This window comes from Mugil cephalus, chromosome 5, assembly GCF_022458985.1.
Source record: "Mugil cephalus isolate CIBA_MC_2020 chromosome 5, CIBA_Mcephalus_1.1, whole genome shotgun sequence".
NCBI lineage: Eukaryota > Metazoa > Chordata > Actinopteri > Mugiliformes > Mugilidae > Mugil > Mugil cephalus.
The window spans coordinates 12944988-12968589 of NC_061774.1; the positions used below are offsets into that span (position 1 = coordinate 12944988).

The 23602-nt window shown below is 44.5% G+C and overlaps 2 protein-coding genes across 3 annotated transcripts; one reads left to right on the plus strand and one right to left on the minus strand.

The window, feature by feature from the left end:
* Positions 1 to 1163: 1163 nt before the first annotated feature.
* Positions 1164 to 15578, minus strand: bicc2 (bicaudal C homolog 2). Its single transcript, XM_047584810.1, has 19 exons — positions 15197 to 15578; positions 14041 to 14087; positions 13637 to 13706; positions 13448 to 13527; positions 13134 to 13295; positions 12988 to 13041; positions 12537 to 12752; positions 12188 to 12439; positions 11930 to 12061; positions 11457 to 11646; positions 10260 to 10393; positions 9945 to 10153; positions 6742 to 6847; positions 6205 to 6244; positions 4244 to 4416; positions 3282 to 3519; positions 3033 to 3199; positions 2267 to 2366; positions 1164 to 2175 (listed from the first exon to the last, which is right to left on the minus strand). The coding sequence occupies exons 1-19, from the start codon at positions 15468 to 15470 to the stop codon at positions 2045 to 2047; spliced, it is 2775 nt and encodes a 924-aa protein (XP_047440766.1). The 5' UTR covers positions 15471 to 15578; the 3' UTR covers positions 1164 to 2044.
* A 2783-nt stretch (positions 15579 to 18361) lies between these two features.
* On the plus strand, positions 18362 to 23369 carry dele1 (DAP3 binding cell death enhancer 1). Of its 2 annotated transcripts, none has more exons than XM_047585854.1 (12): positions 18362 to 18587; positions 19462 to 19576; positions 19965 to 20070; positions 20415 to 20556; positions 20690 to 20896; positions 20984 to 21075; positions 21183 to 21276; positions 21375 to 21517; positions 21781 to 21939; positions 22164 to 22256; positions 22578 to 22731; positions 22877 to 23369. In XM_047585854.1, exons 1-12 carry the CDS (start codon positions 18557 to 18559, stop codon positions 23104 to 23106), a joined length of 1566 nt encoding a protein of 521 aa, XP_047441810.1. In that variant the 5' UTR covers positions 18362 to 18556; the 3' UTR covers positions 23107 to 23369. The 2 variants fall into 2 exon arrangements, with proteins under 2 accessions (XP_047441810.1, XP_047441811.1); XM_047585855.1 differs by having other exon boundaries at positions 18363 to 18587; positions 20984 to 21057.
* Positions 23370 to 23602: the final 233 nt, after the last annotated feature.

The following is a 23602-nucleotide window of genomic DNA, read 5'->3' on the forward strand; positions in this document are numbered from 1 at the left end:
TCTCTACTTAATCTCTCATCAGTTTTGGGGTCCTTGGCCTGAAGACGTTGAAGACATCCGGCCTAAACTAACTGTCTTCCTTCTGTTTATAGGTTGCTCATTTCTAAGTCTTGACGGGAAGGTAAATATTTATGTATTACGGTCTGGATTGTACATTCTATGGATACCAAAAAAACATGTCAGACACCACCCAGATGAAAGGTGAAAATATTTCGGGTAAAACACAGCGTTGTGAAGAAGGCCTTTGCGGCATGGTTGAGTTCTGATGAAATTGTCAAACTTTATGTGTAAGATCAAATATTGCGTTTTATGAGAACTTTTTTTTTTTAAATATATATTTTAGTCACAGTGCCGAGTATAAGGAAACCAGAAGCATCCACATACTTCACCCAAATGTATGCCTTGCCTTCACTCAAATGTACATACCAAAGCTACAGAGTGTAGTTTAAGTAAAGACCAGTACTAAACCAGACTAGTCTGCACACAGCTTCAGTTTGCACATCTCGCTATGCAAGTGGGCCTGGTGCCGAGATTGCTACTTTGCAGGTGAAAAGTCCTGGTGGCTCTCCAAAGTCCTCAGGGTTCAGATCACTGCTCATTTTTCCAGGTACTTTTCATTCTAGCTGTGTGATCAAGAACCGATTTAGACCTGCGTTCCCAGGATACTGCAATTAGCTACCTGACAGGGTAGAAATCCAGCAGCGCTCCAGAGCCTGAGGACCAGATTTGAGGTTCACTGGTCTAAAGCCTGCTCATGTAATTGGCAGAGACATTGTAATAAGTAGGGATCATCTTCCCTAATCTGTCACAGCCCACCACTTCTACTCACGCTCTCTTTCATGCTTGGCTGCCACTGTGCCAGCCAGCTTGTTGAGCCTCTTGACAGATCAGACCCCCTCATGCCCTCCAGTGGAGGTATTTTGGATCATTTGCTTCCATGTGGTAACCAACAACACTATTCCAGTGTGGTGCATTTCTGCCAAGGGTCCCTGACAGCACTTATGCGCTGGCGTCAGCCTCATGCCAATAAATTAAACAGGTAACAAAAGTGGCTGCAGTAACTCTGCACTGCTGACAATAGCTTTAAATTAAATCAATATTTTCTGGTGAGAAGTCAAAAGAGAGCAAGCTGCGTTTTAAAAAAAAGAGTCATATTACCTCACTTACTCACTTACACATTTATTTACCTATTTATGATTTCCAAATTAAGCTTTTCTTCTATGATCGTTGCTACTTTATAGTTCAATGCTAACGCCACCCTGTTCATCAGGAGTTTAATGCTCTTGTCACTGTGAAGCAAATTCATTATTTTTCATGCAACACAAATATGACTTGAATTTGTAAACACAGTGTGTGACACCAGTGCCCTCTGCTGGTAAGCTCTCCGTTTTAAATAGAGGACAAGGCGACGACACAGCTGGTGACATTTTGACAGATAAAAAGTCCCGTCCTGCTGAGTGCCCCGGCTTAAGGGCGCAAGATGCAGACCATGCAACCGCAAAGAGGCCCTGAACATTTATTATCGTGTCATTTGCTATTTTCTCTGTCCTCTTATCTCTACTCTCTGATAAATGCATGCTTCACTAAGACAGACTTCAAGGATTAGGCTTAACAGCAACCTTTTTTACATGTCATCCCTATAATAATGAAAATTTCCTCATAAATGTCTATTTACAATTGCATACATGTTGTGGGTAACATGGCGAGTTTGCATAAAAAAGGCACTTAGGCGCCACAAGGAACTACAATCAACACGTTCACATGTTCATTTTTTTCGCTTTAAGGAGTTTGTTTCTCGTAAAATCAGAGGTGTGGAAGGGAAACTTCCTTGTCTTGAATTTACATGTCAGTAACGCTTTGGGTTATGGCTGTAGAAGAAAGACACTGGGTGTGAATGTTTAGGTACAGTTTGCAGCTCTTCAGGGCAATTCTCTCTTTTCGTGGTAAATAATCAGAAGATAAGACTTTTGTACTGGCAACAGCCTCGCTCTATAGTTTCTCCACGCGGGTCAGAGGGAGGGTCACGGCTGGTTGGTGTCTCGTCTCACCAGCGGTTACTCTGAGCCGCAACTTCCAGGTCCACGATTCGTGGAAGTCTACCGCTAGCACCGCCTTCCAGGTAGCCGGGCTTCACCGCGGGCGTGTCCGAGAGCCTCCTCTTGCTCCTGTTCAGGTCTGGATCAGGGAATGAAAACATAAAATAATAGTAATTTTTACCACATTTTTATCTCAACCGATGCAGAAGCTAGCCGGTTCTGAATCTCACCTGAGATTGCTAACAGCATCTTGCGTCTTGCTCCAAAGGTGGAGACTCCCACTTCCTTCAGGTCTTCATCAGACAGGGTGAGGAATGTCTGGTAGTCGATCTGGATGAGCGCAAATAGTGGTTACATCGTGACATGTATTCGTAGTACACATGGAGTGCGAATATATTTTGTTTGATGTTCAAATGTGTGTGTGTGTGTTTTGGCTTGTTTTTGAGTGTGTTTCTCTGGCTATGTGGCTCATTCTTCCACGCAACTTCAAGTGTGTTTAAATCATGGGTCTTCAACAGGGAGTCTGCGACCCCTAGGGGGTCCGTGGCGGTACTGCAGGGGGGGGTGGCAAAATATTCGGTTGATTAGACGTTTTTTTTATATATTTTTTTTTTAATTTTCCCCTTCAAATTTAAATTACTTTAAATAAACGTAATACATAAATCCAATGTATTTCATTAAAGGGATAAATGGAGGCACTTTACTCAACAGCGCACCTTTCACACAGAGCCTCACACAAGCCGAGACCCGTCAATCTGAGCCTCCTGTACACAGCAGGACCCGCCCCTTTGGCTGCTGAGCCAATCACAAGGCTGCATATTACACGCTGACTCTGTAAGGTTCCTAATGAATGCAAAATGATAATGATATATATATATATATATATATATATATACATATAAATATAAATAGCACTAGGCCAAGTTTAATTTCTCTCTCCATCAGTTTGGGGGATCACTGGTTTAAATGTTATTGTAGCTCTCCTTGTATTTTTACCTCTTGTTCTTCAAACACGTCAATGTACTTGAGGAGGCCGAGCTGGCTGAGCAGCTCAGGTAGGTCGTCCATCATGTTAGGGGAAGGGCTCCGCTGACTGCAGGTTGACGCCCTCCTCGAAGAGCAGACGCTCTCGTAGTAGCTGCTGCTGCTCACGAAGGTCTCCGCTGCACATCAGACACAAGAAGTGAAGAGAGACGACGTGATCCGCCCTGTTTCTGCTGAGCTTGAAATTAAGGCGAGACTTACAGGGTTTGTCGTTTCTGCTTCTGCTCACTGAGGATGCAAACGTGGGAAAGGATGAGGTGGACGAGGAGAAAGTGGACGGTGGAGAGGACGGGGAGGAGGAGGAGGAGCAAGAGGAGGAGGAGGAGGAGGAGGCGGCGGAAGAAGAGACGGGCAGGGTTAACGACGTGGATCCACGTCTGTCTCTCCAGTTCTCGGAGTCACTCCCGTTACACACCTTCCCCGTCTGAGCAGCCCACAACTGGATGGAGATAGAGGGAGATATAGAGATAGCGTTAAATATTAAAGCGTTTGGTACCTCTTCAACCATCCTCTCGTTACTCTCCTCTCTCCATCTGGAGTTAATAGGACAAAAGGTTTCAACGGGTGACAGGTCCTCTATCGCGCGTGTGACATAGTATCCATGGATATAACACGAAAGCCATTTATCATGTTTCTAAAGTAGCTCATTAGCCTCTGTGGGCTGACCAGTGACAGCAGAAGTCCCTCACTATAAATTATCAATGCAGTGGGTATAGCAAATGCTTCCTTCCAGTTGCCTGGGTCTCAGAAGAAAATTGGAACTCTCAGGAGGAGGAGGAGGAGGAGGAGGAATGCCTCTTGCTCTTATTATGCTAGGAGAGTGTGCTCCTCCATCACTGGCTACCGGGCAGCCTTTAAAAGAGCAGGGGAGATGAGCTGAAACGGCTCAGGTGAACAGGTTGCCAAACAGTGGTTTTGTTAAGCGCGGCTGAGGTATCAAGCCTCAGGTAATTGAGCGTACAAATTGGCGGTGGTCTCCACGCGGCGAGATAAATGCTCCAAGCCGTCGGGGGGGCAATACTAATGAATGAGAGTGTGTCGGCGGGCCGCAGTGGGGGATGCTTGTTTTTCTGCGCCGCAACAGAAACAGCTTCAAAAGAATTTGACAAGTTCAGCGAAAAATAACCGACACGTAAGTCAGATTTAATTTGATTTTGTCGCACCTGTTGCTGGTTGCCGGCGCTGGCGGCGGCGCTCAGATAGGGTTTGTAGCTGCGCCGGCTGATGTTGCGGAGCTCTTTGACGGCCTCGGCTGGCATAGATTTGGAGAAGCCGAGGCCGCTCCAGGTGTCCGTGGGCGTCCGGACCTCTGTGACCACTGGCTTCCTCTGCATGGCTGATATTAATACGTGCAAAAGAAGAAAATTCAGACTTAATGAGCAGATTTTTGTTTGTTTTGTTTTGTGGTACAATGGTACAAGCCTCAGACACCTAAAACATCTAAAATGTAGACTTCACTGGTGTTAAGGTAAAGCTTTTTAATGAGAAGAAGCAGAAACACTCCATGTGCACGTGGAACCGTTTTGAATTCACACAATGGCACGAAAATGCTCTGCAGGTTTTCCGTGTCATCTTTCATACTCTGAATTAAACAAGCTGAGTTCACGTGTTAAATAATGAATCACAAACACTGTTACTCCTCGCCGGCGCGTGGCATACTTAATAAAGCGCAAACTGTTAAGGCTTAAATGTGTATCCACGCAAAACAAGAGACCCCGGACCTCGTCCGGGTCCAGTGTGTGATAAAGCTGTAGCAGCACTCCACAAAGAGTGCGATATCACCAGGATTATCACCGGCGGGTTGTAGCTTGCGCACGCGTCTGTGTGAGTAAATGCCCCATTCATACACCGGCGTGTGGGTGTCTTAATGGCTGCGAGGCAGATGGCCCATTCAAACTGCTAATTCATAATCCCATAAAGCAACACTGAGGGAATTTGGTACCATTTGGCCGCAGGTCTCTTCAGTGTCTCTCATTCTGCGTGATGGATGAGTTGCTGCTTGCTATGCGTGTGTCCGTGCATCCGTGTGTATCAGGGTGCGCATGTGTGTTGTCTGAATTGTGTGTCCACCCCGAGTGAATTGAGTGGGAGTGCCAGCACTACTCTATTATAACTTTGGCACGGTGCATCCCATAAACAGGTCCCCTTCATCAGTTGTCTTGGAAATGAGCATCGCTGGAATGGGCCCCCTCTATCAAGTCCTTGCTTCTGCTCAGGATATTAATGCTTCGCCTCCATAACATGCTTGAATAAACTAAATACCCTACTTCATCTGGCTTAATCATATGACAATAAATCTTTTTCAACAAGACGTGTGTGCTCCTCATCAAGATCTAAAACATAGGTCTTTAACGGGGGTCCGTGACCCCTAGAGGGTCCGCGGAGGTACTGCAGGGGGGTCGCCAAATCTTCAGTTGATCTAACATTTTTTATATTTTGTTTTTCATCTTCCCCCACAAATTTAAGTTTCTTTCAATGCACATTAACATGAATCCAACATATTTTATAAATGGAGACGTCATCTTTCACTCATTCAGTGATACAGGAGTTGTGTCAATGGCCACTGTTTCACACAGAGCACCACACTACACCTGTCAATCCAAGCCTCCTGTGCACAGTAGGACCCGCCCCTATCGCAGCTGGGCCAATCACGAGGCTGCATGTTACACGCTGACTTTGTGAAATCCAGAAGCAATATTAGCAGAAGATAAGCTAACAGTGCAGCTCACTCCCATCAGCCGTTATATGAATAGCTTAATAGTGAATGCAAAATTATAATAATAATGTATATTTACAAACAGAACTAGGCCAAGTTTAATATAAAACACATATAGTAGGTAGGGGGTCCCCACGTAATCTCTCCATAGGTTTGGGGGTCGTTGAAAAACGTTGAAGACCCCTGAACTACAAGAGGAAGTGGAGCTTCTACCTAGCAACATAACAGTCTTCAGTGAGTATTTTGGTGCCTAATTCCCCTGCAAAGTGTTTTTATTTATATATTTATCTGCAGTAACTACAGCTCAATAACAAAGGAATTAAACTTGGTTAGCAGCGCTCTAGTTGTAACTATATTACAAACCACTATTGAGACAGGGGGAAATATTAAACATTTAGGGGCACTAACCTCGGGTTGCCAGCAGTTTCTTCTTCTCGTAGTCATAATCCTGCCAAGCAAAAACAGGGAATCGAGAAGGTAAATAATGCATGAAATTAAACAGCGTTTTCTTTCCTTGGTTACTGAGGACAGACAGCGGGAAACTAATTTGCGGCAGGAACAAACACTCGCATGAAAACAACGCTTCCTGCTGCTGTGGCGGTAAACCTGCTAATCCATGTCGCAATAACCTTTGAGTGTGGGAGATGAAACGTAAGAGGGGGAGGAAACAAACACGAAAGTCAATTTTCACAATTTAATTCCACCGAGGCCTGGGATGTGCAAATCGATAGATTACCTGACATTAAAAATAAACAGTTCCCGCTGTTTCCAATCTAACTCGTCAACCACAAATGGCCTAAACCCCATCTTTCTCTCGGCCGCTCGCTCTCCCGCAGAGGTCACGCAGATTTGATTGTGCGTCCACTGAGCGTTACTCAGAACCAAAACTGCATCCAGAGATGCAGTTTATAGTTTTGAGAACTGTGACTCCTGTTTTTTCCTCACCTCGGCCTTGGATGAGTCAGCCCGAACATTCTGAGCCAGAGTCACGTCTCTCCTGAGGCTGTTCCTCCGCTCGATCCTCCCTCCTTCAACGTCTGCGTTCAGCAGTCTGGCACACAAAGGCAGAAACACATTTACGGTCACGACAAAGGTTAGGTGAAAATGTGTCGGCTGTGGATGACATTAGGGAGCTCTCTTTCCCCCTGACAACAGGAACTCTATGGAAAGACTTCAAAGACGAGTTCTGTGAAGTCATATAAATACGGAGTTAAATGAGAGCCGCTCCATTAAAACTGCATGACTCTACAAAGTCTTTTCATCCAGAGAGCCACAAAAGGCAAAAGGAGAAATTCAGCAAAAACCCAATATAGATGAGGTCAACAAGCCTCGCTTCATCTAACAGGGTTTTCTGTGTTAGCAAGATGTGTAGATACTCGACCGATCCAGCACATGCAGGTGTGTGAGTGTGTGTGGGCAGGTGTGTGTTTGCATGCATTAATCACGCTGTAGGAGGCAGAAATCTGTTCACTGTCACTGCAAGGACTCACCTCCAATCTCCAAACAAATCACCATACTAAAATAAATTACTGCATTTGACTCGCACAGCCAAACCAAACCAAATTTAAGAAAAATACACTTAAAAAAAAAAAACCTTAAATAAAAAAGAGAGACTCTGTCTTGACACATTATTTTCTACTGCAGAGTGTCTCTTTATCTGGTCCCGAGCTCAGATAAAAGAGGAGGGTTGAAAATACAACCCTTAGGGGGCCTGCGGAGGTACTGCAGGGGTCGCAAAATCGTTGGTTGGCCAGACATTTTTCATATTTTTTAGTTTTCACCCACAATGTTCCTCAACAAATTTACATTTCTTGAAAAACAACATGAATCCAACTAATTTTAGTAAAGGGATAAATGGAGGCAAAATGTCTTGGTGATTCACTGTCCCTGCTGCATTTAGCTGTGTTTAAAGTTAAAACTTGAATCTGTCAATTATTTATACAAACACCTGTTAGGTGTTTATGGCAGTTGCACAGCTACTCTACTAATGCACATGTTTGAAATAAAAAACAATGAATGAATATTCAAACCTGTGTATTATTTGGATGGCTTGGGTGGATTCATCACAAAACTACATGAAATTATTTAGTCAGACGCAAAGTCAGACGTATAGGAAATGGTATGTTGCTGGTAAATGGTCATTTATCTAAATCACTTATTAGAGAATACATCACGCAGAACAAAGAATGTACATTTGAATTTTCAGTTACTAATAGATGGGAAACTGAAAAACTGTTGTCAAAATTAAAATGTGACAAACCCTGTGGTCACGACGACCTGGATAATAGACTTTTAAAGCTGTCTACCAGAGTCTTTAACAAAAATCTTAATGAAGGAATTTATCCTCAAATGTGGAAGGTAGCTAAGGTCACTCCTCTACCAAAAAGGATGATAGAAGCATTCACAGGGTCAAATAGTGGGCCAATAAGCATTTTACCTGTAATAGAAGATCATTTTTAAGCAAACTGAAAATTACTTCTCTGGCAATGGTATCAATTCAGACTTTCAACATGCCTATAAAACTGATTATTGTACATGTACAGCTCTGACTCAAGTGACAGATGGTTGGCTAAAACAAATCGACAATAAGCGATTATTTGGAGTGGTGCTTTTAGACTTTGGCGCAACTTTTGACATCACTGATCAGCTTATGGGTTTAAATTTTCAGCTATCATGAGAGATGCTGTCTTTGCCTTAGAAAACTATGTGCCAAGTTCAATGGTAAACCTGCTACAAATAGGGCTCCAAATTGTGGGGTTCCACAGGGAAGTACTTATAATTGTTGTTTTCCAAGTGCATTTAATATGACCCCAGGAAGAACAGACGCTGTGACTGATGTCCATCAGAATTAAAGAAAGGATTAATGATATAGATTTGTTACTTTTTTGCAGATGAATAGCCAGTGAAGCCAAATAATATTTGAAAAATATGGTTCAGTGAAAGTAGAAATCAAATTGCAGATATCTTCCCATAATTTGGCAGAGAAAAGGCTAGACCTAAATAAAAGAAAAACATCTTCAGGGCGTCCTTCACAGAAAAAGCAATTTACATCTACGTCTTTTTTGAACCAAACAAACAAACAAACAAAATAACTTCCGTGAATTATTTTTAAAGATACTTGTGTGACCTTATTAATTATCATCTAGTGGGCAAGTTCCAAACAAATGTTGGCATACAACACTTAGACTATTTAGCACAGTGATTAGCTCGTTACATTATGCTGCCGTTATGTCGCTGTTTTTAGCCAACAAACTCCAAAGCTGGATGTGCATCATGAAGCTTGACTCTGTCCATCTGGACCCCTCAAGGCTCTTATATGCTTTCAGTAACTCTGGAGTTAATGAGGTAGTTCTATCTGGATACTGCAGGTCAGGAACACTCTCCCCACCGGCTGTTTTAATGCTCAAAAAAAGCAAACCTGGGCCATGATAGGAGTCCGTGATATGTAATCTGCCTAGTTTTGCCTTGTACTGGTCATTTTCTATCTGTTTAAAGTGCAGTAAAACTCTGACGGCATGAAATCAGCGCTGGCGCCGTTCACTTTTTCTCAGAGTTTTCCTGCCAATATGGCGGCGTCAATAAAAAGAGTCACGTGACCTCTTCTTCTTCTTCGCTCTGCCTTCAGACGACACAAAAGAAAAGGGGGTCTCTCTGACCTGGTGCAAAAACTTTGACCTGTGATCAAATTACCGGTCAGTGTGTCCAAACACGATAACTTTATGGCACTCTCAGCTACCTAGACAGCTGGGGGGTGGGTTCAGTTGAAGGCCGTCAGAGTCTTTATTTAAAGCCTCGCTTCCTTTCATGCTACAGCATCATCGTGACGTCACCACGAGGGATTTAGGCCAATCCAAGTATGGTCGTTGTCCTAGCAACGTGTTGTCGCTTGGCTACTATTAAAACATTAAGAGACGGCACCAACATCATTAAACAGGTCCTGAAGTTACTGCCCAAACTGGTTACAGGTTCCCTGAAACCGACCTTTCTGCCTCCAAAACCCAACTTATAGGTTTAATCTCTAAACCACAGCTTGGTCTCTCATTTATTTTTCAGCTGTGACTTGGTGTTTTATGTCTAAATTATTAGGTTGGGATTAAGAAAAGTCACAATGCAAAAAACAATGAGCGCCAGCGTCTCTGAACGCTCACCTGTTGGTTAGTGCCTGTCCTGTTGAATGCCGTCTGCCCTGGCAGAAAACCTTGATAATTTCAGGACCCTGGAGACTCCCCCTCCGGCAGTTCAGTCCCATCCTGCTGATGCCGTTGTTGACTGCTTCACACACCTCAGATGGTGACATCACCATGACCTCAGAGCTCTCGTCGTCTGATTGGCCGGACTGGTCGTCATTTTCAAGTATCTGAGGACAAAGAGGATCAAAGTCAGAGAAGTTTTTTATTTCCCCCTATCAGAATGAATGAATTGTGTTTTATGTGACAGCACTTTGCGCATTAACAATAAAACACCTTCTCCAGTGGCCGACCATCTGTTCCCTTCAGTCCTGTTCTCCCCTCCTCTGTGTGAGATGTAAGGCCTGGTGGTGGAGAAGGCCGGGACTTAGTACAAGCCAGCAACTCCGTTAGTTGAGGAGGCAGCGTGCCTGATCACAAAGAGAGCGGACATGATGGAAACATGCATAGCCAAGTGCATTTTCGATGTTTGGTCAGAATAAAGAACGAATAACAGAATAAAATACTGAATATGTCTAAAAGGAGCAATAATGAACAGTTGGTGTTTGAAGCCTGATACTCTGAAAGCTGAAAGTCCATGTGTCTCTTTTCCGACACAGTGGAAAGAATTCAAAATCCATTTCATGTTGCTCTTCTTAAAGGACAAATATTGTTTTCTGGTAGTGTGCGATCACTTTATTATTTTGATGAAACCGTTGAAGATCCCTGGTTTAGATGCAGCCTCTTCATCTCATTTTTTATTTTATTTTTTGAAAAAACAAAACGAATTATTGCCTTAATTGGACTATAACAGGAGAACTCAAGTGCATGTAAACACGTTACTCCGGAATTCTCATTATCTGATTGAGACACTCAGCTAATACGATTGGAATCGGACTTTTCATTGGGTAATGCGTGTGCGCATGCAACCGCTGCGCTGGCGTGTGACCCCGGAACAAAAACATCCAAGAAAGCCGGTCGCAGAAGAAGAAGAAGAGAAACGGAGCCGCTAGAAGAACCGTCTGAGGGACAGCGCGGATCTTACCTGCACCAGAAGTAGCGAACATTACATACAAGATTAAAAAAAATTACTATTACCCGTCTGGTTGTTGTTTAAAATGCCGGTCTGCCGCATGAACGAATCTTGTTTATTATATCACGTAATAGGTCAACCAGAAAACGGGCCGTATTAACGTGGTATTATCCCACTGAAAAGACACGTATCGCCACCTAGTGTGGAGGAAGAGAACAGTTATTCGATTTTCTTGCGCTGCATGTAAAGTGGGACAAGGACTGTAGTCAGAAAGTCGAATTTTGAGCAAAGCTCGATTAAGCTCTGCATGTAAACGCACTGACTTAAATGCAGTAGAAGGGGGAGGGCCTGTTGGTTTGTCCTTCTTTTCTTTTTCTTTTTTTCTTTTTTGCCAAAATGTTATGATTCTATTTTATATTTGTATATAGTAGAACACATGAAACATATTTGTGCATGCTCACCCTGCTCAGAGAGACGAAGCTGCTGCAGCAACATGTTGAGCCAATAGTTGGTCAGCGCGCTGCCGGAGAGCACGGGGTCAGGGGTGACTTCGGTCACCTTGGCAGCCTCACAGGAATCCAGCCCCAAGAGGAGACAGCGGGCCTCATAAAGGCAAGAGATGTTCCTTTCCAGACCCTTCACCACCACTGACTGATAAATATACACCCATACAGATTTTTCCATCAGTATTCAGCTAAGTAAACTCAGCATGGATCCACAGGGAAGAACAGTTTTAAATTTAAAATCTAAGAAGGAATATTTCAGAAGATATTTTTTATTTAATCCAGTGCATCTGAAATAAGCAATTAAAACTCCACATTGTAGTCCCTGGATGACTGTCAAATTTAAAAATACATGAACAAAATCATTTTTTTTTTTTTTTTTTCAGGTGGTGACAAACAACAAGTGGCAAAGCTGCATGGATCAGATGTACCTTGCTGGTCTGTTTTAGTTTGGGCTTGACACTAATGAAGACTCCCAGGTTTTGCATCATCTGAGCTAGCTTGCAAGGATCTGACTCGCCGTCTTCACGCATGTCGAACATCAAACACACCGGCAGACAGTCCTGCGATAGTGCCACACAGAATGAAAAATAACAAAAGATGAATTCTGAATTTTGGAGAAAATGTGTGTGTGTGTTTTTTTAGCATAGTTCTTTAGGGCAGGGCAGTTTCAAACCAAAACAGTGTACCATGAGCTGCTGCCGAGCCAGACACACTCCGTCTGGGGTTCCCTGGATGAGCAGTGAGGGAGGACTCTGAGGACCACTGAGGTCCGGCAGGATGATCTGGGTCTGGGTCTGGTGCATGACGCTCAAGAAGTGTGCTCCGTTCTGCCCCAGCAAGAAGAGGTGCTGCTGGGAGGTGACGTCCAGCTGGCTGCTCACAATACCGCCTGTGACCTCCGATCCCAGCAGCAGGTCCATCAGAACGCAGGTCGCTTTCTGTCGATATATGCATGCAAGGCGCGGGATTATGTTGACCCTTTTCAACTGTGTCGGAGCCGTTAACTCAATTAGAGGGAAAGTGCCCCTCGCTAACCTTGACAGCAGCTGCGTTGCCCTGCAGCCCCCAGACGGTGCAGCAGCTTCCGTAAAACTGAGGCTGGGCTTGAGGCTGGGGCGGCGCGGCCCTGAAGCTCACACTGACCCCGAGAGTCTGGACTACCTGTTGGATGAGCGGGGAGCCCGCGTCCGGCAGCGTCTGAGGCACCAGACTGACTGGCAAGTCAAAGGTCAAGGACAGTGGCTGGAGGTCCTGGGATGAGAATGGGAAGAGAAGGAAGGCAGAGAGGGTGAATCAGGCAGTGGAACACAAACAAAGAGAGACAGCAAACTTGACAAATAAACCTGCCCTCTTTGAACCAGCCGACCCATTAATCACTACATTGATCTCCGTGTCCGACAGGAGCGAAGAAATTGAGTGTTGAGACGAGCAAAATCCAAAATCCATCCTGGGAAGTCTGCGCCCCTATTACGAATTGACCACTCACTCTTATCCGCCTCCTGGCTTCCTCCACTCCCTCTACGGGCCCGGCGATGGACACCTGGTGAAAGTAAGAAAAAGAAATGTAAATGAGCGTGTTTTCCTGTCAGAGCAGCAGACGGACGCTCATTAAAATTCTGTCTTGCCTGTTACCTGGTTGCTTTTCTCTCCGTTGGAGTTGTGGCGGTTGGAGTCGGGGAAGTGGATGTGGCAGGAGGTGACCTCCATCACCTTTTTGATGTTTCCACCACCTTTCCCAATCACATGGGAGTGCTCTGTATAGGCCACGTCCATTTTAAGAGTCACCTTGTTGACCTGGTTTTACATAAACACGGGTGTCATTTGTGCAGAAATGAATACTTGCCTTCATAAAGGAAGACATTTTTTAAAAAAAAATATTTACTTGCACACAATGGGCTCATTTTTCGGGGCATATTTTGTGATAAACACGGAAACAGCAAACTTACTCTGGTCTCCAGAACTTCTAAAATCTTCTTTTTGGCTTCTGCAACATTTGCTCTCTTTCCTTCCACCTTTACATGTGGATCTAAGTGAAAACATCTGTGTTAAAGCCGTACAGCGCAGCATTTTACAGCAGAGGCTGTGCAAATGTGACAGAAGAATGACAGACTCAATGACACATGAATAGTTTTTACCTTTCTTTGACTTGGCTCCTATCTTCAGCTTGGATGGCCATTTCACCTGAGTGCCCGTCTCCCTCATCACCTGTGGGAGCACAAATAAGAGGAGGGGACGAGGAAACAAAGCAGAAGCATTCATTGTATGCGCAAAGATCTACAAAGATCCCCGACACATACGATCAGAGCACGCAGACACATCCAGGCTCACAGCAGACCTAAGAATACAAAGCCTCATTTGAATTTCAAAGGGTGCAGTTACCACGTCCATAAAACGTGTAGTCACTGGAAGCAAATGTTGAGACTGAGACACTCGCACTGATCTGTAATTTATTCAGGGAACTGTTTAGCATTGGTCATTGTGGGTTGTTTTCACCTTCATCTTTTGGTTAATTTGGTTAATAATGAGGAGTTGCACTTACCCTCTCAAAGAACTCCTCGCCCGTCTCTCCATCTTCATGCTTTGGAGCTAGAAGAACATAAACAGCAGACAGCACAGTCACGCCATGTGTTTTGTCAAGTTGAGCAGTTGTCATCAGCTCTGTGTTGTTCTGTTTACAGCAGCGCTGGGGTTTAATATTAAGCATGTGTGTTCAAAGTCAACATTGTTGACTTGGCTGAAATTTGCAAAGAAAGTGGAACAAGAGGTTGCTGGGAACATAAACAATTTTTAAAAGGCCATCGCTCCATGGTGACATTTACAGGGTTCAGGGGGAGCCCCAGGAACGCCTTCGCCCCCCCCTACCATCGCTACGGGTTACGCTGGCCGGAGCTGAGGAATGGGAAGAGAACAGTATGGGGTGGAGCGAGAAGGTGGCGGCTGGGGAGGGCAACCGCAAATTAGCCTGGGGACCGCTAATCAAGTCAGTGGCATTTGCTGACGCAAAGACCTCCCACTTGAACTAAAACTTAAAAAAAAAGAAAAGAAAGAAGAAGAAACAAGAGGGAATCTGTAAAAAATCAGTTCCAAACGCTGTGTGACTGCTTATTGCCAAAAAGATGAGACACGGTGTTTGCTGCTTGGCTGAAGTTGCTCAAACAGCTGCAGCAACACAATCCCCAGCTGCACACTCATTAAAACAACTCACACTTATCAGAGCTGGATTCACCCTAGCACTTTCCCACCAGGAGCGAATATCATCCTCGATCTGCAGCGGCAGACTGGTGTCAGGAAGAGCTTCCTCGGGGGAGAGACGTTCGTCATAAACCTGCCTGCCGGTGATAACTAACAGAGGCGGTTACCTCTGATTCCCAGACAGGAATGATAATAGGGGAAAAAGGACTTCTGAATGCATGAGCCATTGCGGGTCATAAATCATGATGATACAGCAACAGGAGTTTAGTGGGTGGCAGTAATACTGATGGTGACAACAAGGGCACGGCCAGCTGGAGGCCCTGACAGGCGCACGGGGTCACGTAGATAACAAGGAGCACGGAGCGAGGGAGCGAGGGAGGGAGGGAAGGCCACGATACTTATCACAACAGAATAAATGCAGCTCATGAGGCAGAAGTGTGAGAGGAAAACTAAAAGTCACGATCAGCTACTGACAGCAACGTCTATCATTTCACTTCACTCACCATACAACATAGTCTCCAGCTTCTTCCTGTCGATCCTGAACCTCTCCTCCACCCACTCGGGGTCCACATTCTCCCTCGCTGCATTGTCCTGCGGAGCAGGGCTTCCTCCCACGTCCTCTTCCTCCTCATCCTCCTTTTCCTCTCCGCCACACCGGGCCTCTCTGGGCTCGGTCTGTGCCGCCGAGCCGGGTTCTACGCTAGTTTCCAGGTCGGGCTGCTGAGGTGCTGTGGCGGCCGGGACCGGAGAGCTGTCCTCGGTGGTGGCAGTGGCCATAGCGGGGTCTGAGCCCTCGTCAGTGTTCGTGTGTGCGTGAGTGGTGTGTGTGCATGTGTGTGACCAAGGAGACCGGCGGGGAGAGAAAAATGGGAGAGAGGGGCAAGAAACACCCCCTTTGCCTTTTCTTTAAATCCCCCGCCCCCTTCACTTAATTTACTATACAAATCCAACTCTTTCTCTTTTCTTTTGAGCTGGCTGAGGCCTGATTCGCTGATACGGCTTCATAGATGCACACGGAGAGTCACTTCTCTACACCAGTTCCTTCTCTGTCCTGGTGACTCCAGACGGTCTAAGACAATCTCCAACTTTGCAAGAGGCTCACTTTGCTCCTCGCAAATCCTCAGTAATCCTCAATTCCACGTCCACAGGTTGTCTGGATCGAAGGCCAGCGATGAGACGAGAGACACGGAGCTCGCACGCATCCCGAAGACCACTCTCACACCAGGACACACAGCTAACATAACAAACAGGTCGTCCAGCCGTCCACCGCACCTCTGTTCGTGTCTGCCCGGCCTCCCCTTCCTTTAAATAAGACTCAGAGGGCCCGAGATTCCAGAGGTCGGGGCGAAAGGGACCGCAGGGGAGTAGTGCAACAGCGAGGGGAGGCTTCAGCGACGCTTGGAATAAAGAAGAAGCAAACTTCAGTGTAGATATAAAATAGAAGAGTTAGTTCAACTTAAATTCAACTAACTGATCCCAGCATAGGGGCCTTTGTTGGCTAAGCTGACATATGCATGTTATTTAAATGACACTATCAGACAAGTGATTGATAAAATGCCATTATTAGATTAGTTAATAATAATAGTGCTTACACTTCAGTCTAGTGGGTCCCAGTCTAGGGATCAGGCCCCTCAGCAGGACCTCAGAATAAAGCAGCGGCAAATAAAAGTGAGAACACTAAAAAAAAAATCCATGCATTGATTCTCTGGAATGGGCCATAAACCAAAAAGCTTGAAAAATGCAGGTATTACCTCCAATACTCATTGTGTTTTATTGGCTTGTTATATGTGGAGTTTTACCCCGTGAAGCAAATGGCGGACGGCCATAAAATATCGGAGTGAAGGCGATCATTCTTAATGCGGTGGAGCCGGACTGGAGCGGCCACAGAGAAAATACTGAAGTACTGTGGAGTACTCTGAACTCAAATACAGACTGAAACACAAGTAAAAAAAACAAACTGCTCAATTAGTCAGTTCTGGTGGGAGCCTGTTTCCAGCTCAGCTCGATGTTTTCCATATCGCCCAGACAAATTTGCCCCCAGGCAAATCAACAAACATTACAGGGCTCTCGTCCAAAATCACAAACTACTGCAGGCTAAACTTATTATAGCCCGAGGAGGGTCGTAAGTGAAAGACATGATAACCCGCATCGCCATGGCAACTGGTAAAGTGAGTGAATTATTCAAAGTCTAATCTGACATCATAACAGCAGACCTCCCCCCTCGACCCCCCCACCCCCCACGCTCCGCTTATTTATCCCCGTCTGACTGGAAGAGGGTGTGCTTCCAGTAAAGTATCGGGGCGTGCGTCACTGTGTGATAAATGGGGAGGGCGCAGAGAAAAGCCAAACCGTCCAGCGGAGTGACTGATGATCTGAAAGAGGATTTTCTATAGCAACACCTAAACACACAGGACCATTACCGCCGCTTTAGGACCTTAACAATAATCATGACCAAGCAGAAACTACATTTGAAAATTAGACATTACACTCTTTATGGGTTTAATCTCCTACTATGGATTTTATGAAGTATCTTGTCACATTCGTGTATTTGTTAATGCTGCAACATTAAACTATAAAAGCTGATGGAAAAAGGACTTTGATTGTAAATTCAGCGTGTTTATTCAGCCACTACTACATGTGAACTATATTATAGACTTTTCAGTGTAATACTGTTAATACTACATGATAGTATGATAACATTAGCTCACAAAATTATTGCCTAATTCAATTTATTGAAAAGGATATGTGTCCCCTGTTCCTTCACTGCACAGACATAAATAGTTAATGATGGCTGAATTCTACTTCTAGTATCTGTCTTTGTACCACTGCGCTTTTCTTACTATAACAAGTCCTTTAATGTGTGGTCTGGGCAAGGTATGTTAATCTTAAAGCTGCAACAACACAGAGTTTAATGTGTGGGATACATGCACACTTTTGGTAGCATTTTATACATTTGTCATTGATTTTTTTTTCATCCTCTTAAAGAAAAACACACACACACACAATAAAATGTGTGTTTTTTTCAGATAGAACATTTTCTTATCTATGTTTGTAGTCCAATCTAGAACATTTTAATATTGTATTATTAATGATAATACATTAAATTAATTGTATTAACTTAAGGAAGGAAGAAAGAAAAGAAAGGAATGATGCATCTCTAATGACATCATGCAGACATAATCTAAAATCCAAAATATATGCAGGCAGGTATGCTGGCCAAACTAAATCAGCTTCCATTAAGATCGCCAGCACTAGAATACATCCACACAATTATATAAAACTCTAAATGCGCACAAATTGCTCATTTATGTAGAAAAAATAAAAATCAAATCTACTTTTGATTGTGTATCTTACAGTTTAATTGTCTTTAATAAATATGGTGCAGGTTTACTCTCTAGGCCTATATTTCTCATGTTTAAAAAAATGCATGGAATAACTTAGGTTAGCCTTTTTATTCCATGTTTGAGAAACATATTCAAAACCTATTCCTTTTTGTTATAATTTCCCATGAATTCTCAGAAACGTAGCAAGGACCTCAGTACCAGTCTCTGAGTGCGAGGCGCCGTGGAGCTGTACTTCCACCAGCCACCACAGGAGGCCGCTGTGGCCCTGCAGCCGCCTCGGAAAGCACCTTCTCAACAATCATTGCATCACCGCCTAACTCACTTCCGGGTCTGACCACTTCCTCGCATGTTTCTTTGGGCACAACCACAACCCGTGACAGAGTTTATTTAGCCGCAGCCAAACAGAAGGGAAACCACCGGGATGGACCGTCTTACGGGGGGTGGATAACCCCCCGATTCATTTATTTAAACATGCCATTTCGGAAACAACTCTTTCGTTAAAGCCGTGAAAACCCAACCATGTGGCGAGTCCAGGGTTTTGTTGGGAGAGGTGAGAGAAATGTCATTGAGTCCTTCTCCTCGGTTTGTGGTGTTCTCTGTTGTTTCTGCGCACATGTCAGTTGTGACCAAGTATGGCTGCTGAGAACAAATAACCTCAGCTTGTTGTCGTTATCGTGTATCGGTAGTTGTCTGTTTCGTGTATCTTTGAGCTAGTAAAGTCTATTTATGAAATAGCTCCGCGGCTGACACTTGGGCTGGTTTATTTACGTCCAGCGAACTGGCACCTGTTACTGACCTTCAGCCTATGTCTGGACCCTTTCAATATTAAATAATCATTTACAGAGTGTGTGTGCAGCTAAACCGTAATACTGCTATAAACGCGCATTTGAATGTGTCATTGTTTACCTGCGTGAAACACCTGAGATGTAGTTTAATGCATGCATTTAATACACAGTACTAGGCGCGTTCATTACATACAATGAGTGAAGACTAATTAATGTAAGAGTTAAACTTAACTTCAGGAATGAAAAGCGAGCTGTTTGTTCAGCTTCGTTTTCGTTTTGGAGGGTGTGGTTTTTAGTACATGTGCCTTGTTATTCTGGCAGCCCCATTTTAGTAAGTCGGCTGAGCTTAATACCGCAAATACTTCAGTGTTTAATTCTATCCACATGATCATACAGTGGAATTATCACATTTCTTACACTGTCTCGACATAAACTGAACATTATAAGAGTCATAAATGTACAATTTAGTGCAGGACTCTTATATTTGTATGCATTCCAGTGCACTTAATGTTTGGGCTTTCTTTGAATTTAGATCACAGACCATGTTTTGTGGTTCTGATGATCTTATTCTATCTCTCCCTGAACACCAAAACACTGTGCGTTGATCTTCCTTTGTTTTTTTTATCCTCCTCTTCTCAGTTCTGCATCGATGTCATGGCAGCAGCACCCTGCGACTGCCCCAGAATCACCATGTGGAGGACGAGGTCATCAGCAGCTCGGCCGCCCTCTCCACTCGACACTCCTCTGACAGCAGGTTTGCACACATCCATTTTTACTTTTTTCAACGACTGACCGAGAAGAAAAATGTAAGAAAAGTCTCACTTTGATCTCACAACTCTTTGCCCTCAAACTTCCAGCCATAATAACAGGCATATCATTTGGATTAAGCTCAAACCCCGGAGACGACGTCCCCTGTCCCCGTCCTCTCTTGCTCCTTAACCCCTCTGTGAACTCGCCTTGTCCTCGCCGTCTCCCTTTCAGCCGGTTGCATCATCCGGCAGCATCTGCTCTGAGAGTGTGTGTGTGAGCAGTATGTTGAGGGAACTGAAGCTGAGCTGAGCTTGTGATGTCTTATTACAGTAGAGTGGAAATAGAAACCGGTGTGTATTTGTTGGATTTAGTTTGTGCTGTTTTTCCTGCAGTTCTCAGAAAGAGGAGGATGGAGAGAGGAAGCGGGGGAGGCAGAGAACCTTTCAGTTCGGCCACGCTGACCTTCCACGGTACACAGCCTTGGATGCTGTGGGATGGGTAGGTCTCTTGTTGACACGTTTTCAAATATTAATGCCCTGTGTACGTACAATGTCCAGTGATGGATTTGACAGCCTGCACAAACTAACACAAACAGAGCAAACTGTGATCATAGTACTCAACCTAAACCTGCAAATAATGGCCACTCAAGCAGCCGTTCAGCACTATTTTACAACACAAACGTGCACTGTGACTCATATACGCTGCTTACACATTCTTAAGCTAGATAGATGCTTCTCCATGTGAGATATTCCTATGTGATAGAGTGTGAGGAACCCTTGCACATCATGCATGCTCTGAGATGCTCTGAGACGCTCTGATGTAGACGTGATGTTTCTCCACAGGGTGCAGCCGCCGTCCTGTTCATGCAGATCTGCAGGAGGATCCACTCCCAGTTTTCCTCAGGCACTGATCCCAGTCCCACCCCCGGAGCCCTGAAAACATCCTCCACGCACAAGTGTAGCTACCGCACCCTGCTGGAAATCTGTGAGTCCTTCTGGCGTCGTTGTAGCTGTGCAATATACGCGCAACGAGACGTATAACTCACTCAACTACACGCTTTTCCCTTACGTTTTAAGTCATACGGATCCTGACACAGATTTGTTGCCTCTGTCTTAAGTATCTAGACATGATGTCCTGCCCAGAGGGAGGACTGTGTCCTGTCTGCAGGGGGTGGCAGAGAGACAGAACCAAGATCAGCCCCCATCTCAAAGCAGCAGCAGCAGCAGCAGCAGCAGCGACAACAGTCTTCACAGCAGCAGTGAGAATGACCACCTCATCTCTGACCACCAGAGGGAGCTCTTGATCCAGGATTCTCTTCTCCCAGGTTTGTTCTTTTCCAGTCATGGGTTCAAAGAAAAATATACTTAAAATTGAGTGATAAATTAATTTTTTTTCCTTTTTTGACTCCCAGAGGAATCACTTCTGTCAGCATCTCAGAGTAACGCCAAACCAGACAACGCAGAGAAAACGGACACCGGTGAAACGGTAGATGCAGCTCTTTTGGTTTGTGTAAACCTTTCCTGAATAATGTGCTGTCCTTTCTCTGAGTTTGCAAAGGACTTGTCACCTAATCTTGATTGTAGTGTTGTAACCTTCTCTTGTGTTTCCAGCACACATTATCTGATGAAGAGAGGATCACAGAAGCAGGACAGAGCCTCAAACATGTGGGAGACACGAGCGTTCCTGTGATCCTCAACGTCATCGGTAAAGATTTAGTGATGCAACTATTGTCAACTATTGTCTGCTTGTCTTTTTTCTTTTTTTGTTCATAGCTAATATCTTGATCTCCTTGCAAACAACAGGTCTGGAAAATGCCAAAAGGGAGAAATACGAAGAAGCTTTTCCCTGTTTTCTGGCTGCAGCTAAGCAGGGATACAGTAAAGCCCAATTTAACACTGGTGTGTGCTACGAGAAAGGCAGAGGAGTCAACAAAGACGTGGAGAAGGTAAGACGCCAGCATCATTCTCACATCCAGGTCAGCTGATCTGGAAAGTATTCAAAAAGCACAGAACTCAACCTCAAACATTAGCATCCGGTATTTAAAAATCTTTTATTCATTCAATAGTAGCTCCAACTTTGTTTAAATACCAATAAGTGAGATTGTGCACGCAAGAGTCTGTTCAATACTTTTATACAAAATGAACTATTTTGTGTCAACATTTCATGTTCATTGCATTGTTGTAACCGCTCTTGTGTTTTTTCTTTAAGGCTCTGTATTATTACAGACTTGCAGCACTCGGGGGCCACAAACAAGCTCAGTACCGCTATGCAAAGCTGCTCCTGACCAGCAGGGGGCAACAGAGTTTAGAGGAGTTGGACTTGGCCATTGATTTACTGGAACAAGCTGCTGCAGCTGGACTCACCAAGGTGGAAAACCTGATCTCTTCTAAACTATTTATTTTTTGAAAGAGGACATTTGTGAGTTTAGTGCATCATGTCATAGGATTTTATACTTAATTATGGTCATTTCAGATGGAAAATCCAAAACATGTTCTGTTCTATGACCACATCTGTCACTGTTATTTCCTTTAACTTTCATTAAGTGATGTCAGTGTGCCCTTATTGCTAAAACCTACTTTCTGTTTCTCCAGGCTCAGCTCTGTGTGGCTTCGGTCTACTCTCAGGATCCGGTGAGGAATGGGTGCAAGTCTGTCCAGTATCTGAAGATGGCAGCAGAGAGCGGAGTGAGTGCTCTTCTAGATGCTTCTATTGTTCTATCAATGGCTTTAACTCGGAGATCACACCTCTCCCTTTGTATTATAACAGTTCTGCTGCATGTGGAGCTGCCCTCGACATTTCAGAGCTTGTTTTTGCTACAGTTGTGTTGAAGTGTGTGTAATCGGTTACAACTGCTGTCAATTGCTTTAGATAGTCACATAGAGCTATTTCATATTGATAATTACCCCTTTAAATCTGCTCATACATCATCTATTTAAGTAGCTATTCAGTTGCCTCTGTGTCATTGTGTGACGTTACTTGAACTCCGCGTTTGTGTTTGTTCTCAGGACAACACGGCCCTGCTGTTCTTGGGTCAGTGTTATGAGAGCGGCCTCGGAGTGCGGCAGAACTTGAGGACGGCCTTTGAATTCTACAAACGAGCGGCTCAAGCAGGCAACAAGCAAGCTCAGAGCTTACTGACGCCTCCCACGTACAGTCAGGGTAAGTACACACGCTCTGTTGGAATGATGCATATTTGTGTTAGTCACTGCATTTGGTGTATTTGTTAGTGATGACACCGCATGCGATGCGGTTTTAACGAGCCAACACCACTGAGTTAATGACGTGGTGTCTGTTCGTTCTGCAGCACAAGAAGCGGTGTTGCGCTCCATCCGCTCGACCCCGTGTTTCTCTGTGGCCGACCTCCAGCAGCGCCGCCCTCGCTCCGCCGATCACCCGGCCGCTCTCCCCCTCCTGCCTCACTCCTGGAGCACCGGGAACCTGTGCGCGCCCACGTCATCGTCCCCCAGCCCACTTCACCTCCATCCCCCCGGCGCAGAGACAAGAGCCTGCCAGTGGACAGTAGGGGTAGGATAGAAACCCTGAGACAGCAGAAGCCAAGCTGAGGAATGTACTTTAAAGTCTGAATGTATTTGACAAGAAGAGGAAGGTCAGAGTGTATTAGGTGTGGACAGTTTTTATACTAAAGTCTGTATGTGATTGGAGTTTTAAATGTCTGAAAGAGCTGCTGTGCACCAGACCGAACACAGTTTAGTGTAGAGTTTTAGTGTGTATTTTGTTTCTAAAATGTTTTTTTTTATAAGCTCCCCTGTAAGACAAGTTCTCCTGTATGTTAGAGACAACTTCATCAGTGCCTTCAGTGAATGTGGAACTACTCACATGAAAAATATTGTGTTACAGCTTTCTCTCACTACATGTACATGTAACGCTCTGACAGTATTTTAATTATGCGTTTTAGGTTAAATGGGTCGAGGCTGTCTAAGTGTAATTACTGAAACAGGCCACATGTGTGGTCTGATAACCAGACATGCCAAAGTCACTTATGATGCACTGTGGGAATGATGCTATACTG